Raw genomic sequence first — 7,274 nt, forward strand, 5'->3', positions numbered from 1 at the left:
TTATCTTTTCGTTCTTCTAGTTATTTTGGATCTGCTACTTCGTCTAGATCGCGAGCAAAGGTTATGACATACTTTAAACTGAAAACGAATTGTTTTTATCCAAAAACAGATCAGATCTGGGAGGATAGAGAAATAAAGCAGAGAAAGATGAAAGCAAATGAGATGAAGTTTTTACTTTTAGATTGTCAATGGCTATCATCTCTGAGTCTCATCCTTCCTCACTTACCGCATATTATCATTAATATATAGTTTTAATTTTTGATATTTTAAATTATAAATATTTAATGTTATAATAATTTATCAACAAAATATTTAATTTAATTAATATTTATTTAATTATTTTTATATATTTCTAAGTGATTATATATATATATATACCATCTATATACTAATATCTCTAAGTTTATTTAAATTTTAAAAATAATTAAAATCCGGTTCAACCAGTGGTTTAACCGGTTGGACCGGTTGAACCGAAGTTCGCTCAAAACACCGGATTATAACCGGAACGGTTTTTAAAACCTTGACTATTTCAAAATGGATATAATGTTAAAATGGGGACCTAAAGATTGACAGGATATATAAATAGGAGTTAAATATTCATTTCTTTAGATAACTTGCTTCAATATTTTTTTTATCAATTAAAAAAGTAGCTAAATTTTAGATGTATTTTTTTACTAGGGGTGACAATCAATTTAGCAAAAAGAGTTGGTGTTTGTTGCCTGAATTCGGGTTGGCGGATTAATAGCTCGAGCGATATTAATCCGAATTTGACATGTTTAGTAATTCGTGTCAAAAACACTAACCAAAATTTAACCGCGGTTTATTTGTGATTGACCTAAACACACTCTAATTGACCCGATTTACCTAATTAAACTCGAACCCAACCCGATATAATTAATTCACAAATCTCTGTTTCAAATTAAAATAACATTAACCCAAAACAAAAATGAAGCTAAATCAAAATTTTATTTACAAAGATCCTACAAAAGGAAAATGAGTAAAAATAAACACAAAACTCAAAAAAAAAATTATAAACGGATTATCGGATCTACTTTGGGTCATTTCAGGTCGACCCAATTTTAACATGTTTATTAATCAAGTTAAACAAGTCGATCTGATATTGATCTGAACAAAATAATCTGATACATGACACTAATCTGACTTTTTCGTGTTTGAGTCGTGTTTTCGTACCGGCTCTAATTTTGACTTTCGATTTAAACAAAAAGGAAGTTTTAGGTGAGAGCTTAAAATTAAGAAATAGTTTAAGGGTTTATTTATGAGTTTTATTTTCAATTCAAGAAGTTAATGACGGGTCGGAATGGGTCCGACTTGTTTTCTCGACCGGGTCTTTTGCAGTCTGCACCACGTTGAATCGTCGATATTTCCTAATAACAATTGATCTCTGAAAACACTCGATCCAAGACGACGGAGATCAATCGGATCTAAGGCAATTTCCAAAAGCTTTCACCTTCTTAACCATCGCCTCTGTTCTCCGGCGACCAGTTCCTTTGGTTATCACTTATCCGGTGAGTTGTGTTCAAAGATATTTATTTACTCATTATTCTCATGGGTTTTCCATTTCGATTCTCTAAGATCTTTGTTTCGTCTCTATTTCTTCAATCTAGACCTCGATTTTATCTTTCCAATATATCATCTAGCATTTGCATCCCCTCTTGTGAACCTGTCATTGTAGCAATTAGATCTCATCGTGATCAAGCTGGTGGAGATGGGTAATTGTTTAAACATTAGCTGAGTACAGATCAATTGAAAACTCTTGCCTTTTCAACTCCATTTATATGGGTTACAGCAGATATTCATGATTAAGTTGTTAAAAATACATGATTTGGTTAACTGAACTATTGACAACCTTCTTATTTTCAACTTCCTTTATGGGTTGCTTGTTTATCAGATTTGAGATTGCAATTTGAGGTTTTCTGTTGTGTTGTATGTTCATACAAAAATGTAATACTTTGATCTGTTTTATCAGCAGTCTCAAATGCATTTTCAAATGATGAGCATAGAGGGTATATCTAGGTAGCACCATTGTTGGTCTCTTTCATCTTGAAGAATCCAAGGCAAAATTATACAGAAATGTTTTCTTTGTTCTATGGGCTATGGAAATATGTGTTCAGCAAGACGGAGTTTCATGTGCTTATACTTGGAATTGACAAGACAGGAAAAACGGTATATTCTACTCTCTTTTTAGCTGCTGCTTATTCTTGAATTACTTTGATTTAACGATTGTTTGGTGCCTCTATCATTCGGTTTAAGTCAGTCATACTTTTTATTTCAAGAATCTGATGGTACATCATTCTTTTTCAATCTTACTTATTCGATTGCTAATATATACTGTGATCAGACTTTACTAGAGAAGTTGAAAAGCCAATACTCAAACGCAGAAGGTCTTCCACCTGATAGAATTGTGCCTACAGTTGGACTCAATATTGGCCGTCTTGAAGTCTCAAACGCGAAACTAGTGTTTTGGGACCTCGGAGGTCAGGTATATTGGCTTTTAACTAGATAGATGCTGGTGAATTCTGTTTTCATTTTCGTCAATTACTAGGTTATAACTTATATTACAAAATAATCTTGCAGCTTGGTCTTCGCTCAATCTGGGAGAAATATTATGAGGAGGCGCATGCTGTTATATTTGTAGTTGACGCTGCTTGTCCATCGCGTTTTCAAGACTCAAAATCTGCAATGGGTACGTACATCATCATAGTGGCTTTGTTTTGTTTTTTCTTAGAAATGGTTTTCGTGAAATACTTTAATTTTGTTTCTCAGAAAAGGTTATTAGACACGAGGATCTACAAGGAGCTCCTCTACTAATATTAGCAAACAAGCAGGTTGATTATACTTGTACCCTTCTCCTCTACGAATGATACTTTAAAGATTAAAATTTCTAGTTTTTATTGATTTCAGACATTTTATAGAAGATATTTTTTCAAAATGTATAGCTTTCTTACTTCTAATCATTCTTAATGCACTCTTATTTGGTTATTTTCTCTTAAATCAGGACCTTTCTGAAGCTTTAACATCGGAAGAACTTGGCCGATACTTGGATCTCAAGAAACTAGATGAAAGGGCATACATGTTTAAAGATGTATCTTCATATAATGGGTAAGAATATTGTTACAGAATAGAGCTCTGACACCAACTCCTTCTAAATTGAAGAGGCGAGTAATAATAAAGAAAGAACGTAAATAACACAATATATGCATGGAAACTCAAAATAAGAAAAAAAATTACGGACAAATGAGGAAACTTTAACTATGCTTTGAAAAGTAGGCTTAATGTGAGATTAGAGAAGAATAACTACTTAAATAAACCCCAACTCATATCATATATTTAATGGTTACGGTTCTGAAATATTCAGGTTTTCTTTTATTACATCGCGGGTCAAGGCCCTCGATCAAAACCCATTCGGGTCACCATGACTCTACTAAATATTTTTTGTTTTTTGGGACAAGAATTACGTTTGTGGGCTCATCTGTCTTTTTTTTTTATAAAGTAAAAAAAGTGACATTTTTTTCATTTTGATTTCATATTGCAGGACAGGAATTAAAGAAAGCATGGACTGGCTAGTAGAGGTTATGGAAAAAAGTAAGAGAACCGAAATTCTGAGAATTCGAGCGAATGTGAAAAGCCCCGGGGGTTCTTCCTAGAAGAAGAACGCGGTCGCTTCTTCTGCAGTTTTTTCGCGAATACTTTTTTTTTCCAACCTTTGTATTGTTCCTTGTAAAATTAGTCAGGATTGAAGTTCAATTAAAATAATTATTGTTATTGTGAGACAATCTTCTAATGCACTTTTACTGGCTTTAATTACATATAGTTCAAGCTAGGTTTTCCTTTTCCCATGTAATTCTAATTCTTGAGTTTAAATAATAAGACTATTGCAATTGAGAGGATGTATAGCTCAAACTAAGGGCTTGTTTGAAATAAAGTGTTTTTCTTTCAATTCTAAGTTAGAATCATCTAGACCTTGTTTGATTTTGGGTTATTTGAATAATCAACAGATTATTTGTTGTATCGTTCTAGATAATCCGGTTTTGGGGTTAAATGACAATTTTACCCCTTTTTTTTAATTTGTGATTTGGGAAGTTAGTATGATCCTATCGTTGTAACTCTCAACTTTAACTTAAGGCTCCTACCACTCGTCCCTCTTTTACGAAAATCCGGGAATTTATGCATTTTTCGGTTCTAAAGGTCAAAACTTTTGATCTGTGATCTCTTAGGTAAGACTTTGTCATTTCGAGATGACAATTTTACCCTTAATCTTAATGATGGTCAAATATATCATAGGAATGATGTTGTGTAGCTAGATGTTCCAAACAAGGCATTAAAGTATGAATATATGGTTATTTCTTTTTTGTCGTTGACAGATATGGACAAAGGAAGGAAATTTACAGGGAAAAGAAGCATTGATGAATTATATATGTTTGATCAAGCCTTGAAGGAGAAGGGTTATACCCATTATTTTATGGATGATCCCGACTCACGACTCCCAATTACAGATGCATGGCAATGCTATAATAATAATCTTCAACAATATCCATCGTCTCTCATTCCCACCATTTCCAAGATCAAAGGAAGGTGTGGGTAAAGAGAGACAGAGAGATCTAGAAAGACATGTCTTGTTTGATGCCTTGTTGCGTGTCTCTTACATGCGGCCTCTGCACATCTGTTGCTTCCAGCATTTCCAGACGTTCAGCTCGAATAGCCTACTGTGGCCTTTTCGGCATCTCTTTGATCGTTTCATGGGTTCTTAGGGAATACGCAGCTCCCATTTTGGAGAAACTTCCATGTAAGCAAATATCCCATGTCATGATCCTTAAACCAGTTCTTATTGAATGTGTTTAAGTGATTTCTTTTTTTCTTTCTATTATTGGCAGGGATAGTAACAACTGCAAGTCACTCAGCAGAATGGTATCAGACAGAAGCTGTTCTTCGTGTCAGCTTGGGGAATTTCTTATTTTTCGCAATTCTAGCTGTGATAATGATCGGCGTGAAAGATCAAAACGATAATCGCGACTTGTTGCATCATGGTGGATGGGTGGCTAAAGTTGCCATATGGGTTCTGTTTGTTGTCCTTATGTTTTTCATGCCAGATGGTGTCATAACAGTTTATGGTATGTATGTATTATGCTTCTTAGTTGTTATTAATTATGTTGAATTGATCTGGACATGATATGATTGATATGGTTATATGCAACAACAGGAGTTTTATCGAAATTCGGGGCAGGTTTGTTTTTGTTGGTTCAAGTGATCATATTGTTGGATGCTACACACTCATGGAATGATGCTTGGGTTGCTAAAGATGAACAGAAATGGTATATGGCTCTACTTTCTGTATCTGGGACATGCTATATTGGTGCATTTACTCTTTCAGGACTTCTGTTTTTCTGGTTCAATCCTTCTGGCCATCAATGTGGTCTTAATATCTTCTTTATAGTCATCACAATAATCCTTTCCTTTGCATTTGCTCTTATTGCCTTACATCCACAGGTACACTAATCCTAATATATCAATTTTAACAAAAACAGTTCATGTAAAACTATAGTAACGCGAAATGGGTAATTTTTTTATGGGAAAATAGGTGAATGGAAGCTTGTTACCTGCTTCTGTGATGTCGGTTTATTGTGCATATCTTTGCTATACTACTCTATCTTGCGAGCCACGAGGCTACGAGTGCAATAGTCTTCACGACAGCGCTGCAGCCTCGACGAGTACTCTTGTTCTTGGCTTGATAACGACTGTCTTCTCTGTTATTTATTCTGCTGTTCGTGCTGGATCTTCCACAACTTTTTTATCTGCTCCATCTTCACCCACGTCCACAGGTAACCCAAGATCAATCCAGCTCTCGTGGATTCATGAATTTACAGTTTCTAATTTGAATTGAATTGAATTGAATTGAATTGACAGTAGGTGGAAAGAATCCTCTGCTTGGGAAGGATGAGGAGATGGAAGGAGGAGGGAAGAAGGAAATGGTGGAAGGGGGTGGTGCAGTGAGTTACTCTTATACATTCTTCCATCTGATATTTGCATTAGCTAGCATGTATTCAGCTATGCTTCTTTCGGGATGGACACATCCTTCTGCGAATTCGGATTATATTGATGTAGGCTGGACATCAGTTTGGGTTAAGGCCTGCACACAATGGGTTACTGCTGCATTATATATATGGACTCTTGTTGCTCCATTGGTCTTCCCTGATCGTGAATTCTATTGATTATGATCATTCTTTTTTATGCTAAACAACTTTGATTGCTAGAATCATGGAGGAAGTGATCTTCATATCTTGATATCTTTATATATATATATTAAAAAAAAAGGTAAATGAGGAAAGATGATTGTCTTGGCTTGGATCTGCATTTGTTTGTCACCATTTTGGGACATTTTGTTTGCTGTTCATTTCCTTAAGTCAACATCATGATCATTGTAGCGGTTATGTGACCCAACCTTTACCAAATTTGTGATATAATTCATCTATTTTACTCATCATTTACTCGCATTACTAATTTCTTTGGAGGATTTTTCTTATTTGTATCGATGGGAATAAGGTTTAGGAACCTTTGTGAGCCATTGTCAAACTAGAGATGATATGTTTTGATTTGGCTCTGGCTCGGTCTTATTTCATCTTTCTTTCGCGTTCAATTCAATTTTCGGATACTTAAAGATATGGTTAAAGTATGGGTTCAAATTTAACATTTCCCCTTAGAAAAGAAACAAAAAAATAATAATAATGTTTTCCATTTAAGAACCTCAAATTCATATATGTTTTTCAAAATAGAGAATGAATTTGACATATTGCATATAAGTTGAGATCTCATTTTGATATAAATGAAAGTAAAATGGTTGATATTAATATTTTAAACAAATTAATTTTAGGACTAGTTGTATTATTTATAGGAGGTGATTCTGATTTTTTTTTAAAACCCTTAATTTTTAAACAAAAATTCGTGTGATCATTAGTTTTTTCTCATATAGTTGACCATTCTCGCATAATAATAATTTTACTTTAATTTAAAACGTTTTTAAAGTAGAAATCAAACTCATATGATTCTTATTTCAACTTAAAACGTTTTTAGTAAAAAATAAATTTGTAATTTTTTATCAACTTTAATCACTTTAACTACCGAATTAAAAACAGATTAGTTGATCGATGAATCCATCCAACACAAAATATCAGTTTATGATGTAATTCAAGGTTTAGATTGATGGAACTCATTGGCTAAGGTTGTTGGTTGAATGTTACACTTCAACAACATTTGATTTA

General features: G+C 33.7%; 2 protein-coding genes across 4 annotated transcripts; both read left to right on the plus strand.

The window, feature by feature from the left end:
- The first annotated feature begins 1,372 nt into the window (after nt 1-1,372).
- Nucleotides 1,373-3,958, plus strand: LOC124938716 (ADP-ribosylation factor-related protein 1-like). Of its 2 annotated transcripts, none has more exons than XM_047479212.1 (7): nt 1,373-1,526; nt 1,988-2,184; nt 2,360-2,500; nt 2,596-2,704; nt 2,785-2,846; nt 3,017-3,120; nt 3,554-3,958. In XM_047479212.1, the coding sequence occupies exons 2-7, from the start codon at nt 2,092-2,094 to the stop codon at nt 3,663-3,665; spliced, it is 621 nt and encodes a 206-aa protein (XP_047335168.1). In that variant the 5' UTR covers nt 1,373-1,526; nt 1,988-2,091; the 3' UTR covers nt 3,666-3,958. The 2 variants fall into 2 exon arrangements, with proteins under 2 accessions (XP_047335168.1, XP_047335169.1); XM_047479213.1 differs by having other exon boundaries at nt 1,991-2,184.
- A 467-nt stretch (nt 3,959-4,425) lies between these two features.
- Nucleotides 4,426-6,499, plus strand: LOC124939783 (serine incorporator 3-like). Of its 2 annotated transcripts, none has more exons than XM_047480226.1 (5): nt 4,426-4,804; nt 4,893-5,129; nt 5,219-5,505; nt 5,597-5,837; nt 5,923-6,499. In XM_047480226.1, exons 1-5 carry the CDS (start codon nt 4,630-4,632, stop codon nt 6,225-6,227), a joined length of 1,245 nt encoding a protein of 414 aa, XP_047336182.1. In that variant the 5' UTR covers nt 4,426-4,629; the 3' UTR covers nt 6,228-6,499. The 2 variants fall into 2 exon arrangements, with proteins under 2 accessions (XP_047336182.1, XP_047336183.1); XM_047480227.1 differs by having other exon boundaries at nt 4,427-4,804; nt 5,926-6,499.
- The last annotated feature ends 775 nt before the right edge of the window (nt 6,500-7,274 follow it).

Source organism: Impatiens glandulifera, chromosome 5 (genome assembly GCF_907164915.1).
Source record: "Impatiens glandulifera chromosome 5, dImpGla2.1, whole genome shotgun sequence".
NCBI lineage: Eukaryota > Viridiplantae > Streptophyta > Magnoliopsida > Ericales > Balsaminaceae > Impatiens > Impatiens glandulifera.

Coding starts and splice junctions, on each gene's coding strand:
- LOC124939783 (XM_047480226.1), top strand. CDS start 4,630: ATGTCTTGTTTGATGCCTTGTTGCGTGTCTCTTACATGCGGCCTCTGC. Junction 5,506..5,596: donor TTATTGCCTTACATCCACAG/GTACACTAATCC, acceptor ATGGGAAAATAG/GTGAATGGAAGCTTGTTACC. Junction 5,838..5,922: donor ATCTTCACCCACGTCCACAG/GTAACCCAAGAT, acceptor TTGAATTGACAG/TAGGTGGAAAGAATCCTCTG.
- LOC124938716 (XM_047479212.1), top strand. CDS start 2,092: ATGTTTTCTTTGTTCTATGGGCTATGGAAATATGTGTTCAGCAAGACG. Junction 2,501..2,595: donor TTTGGGACCTCGGAGGTCAG/GTATATTGGCTT, acceptor ATAATCTTGCAG/CTTGGTCTTCGCTCAATCTG. Junction 2,847..3,016: donor TAATATTAGCAAACAAGCAG/GTTGATTATACT, acceptor CTCTTAAATCAG/GACCTTTCTGAAGCTTTAAC.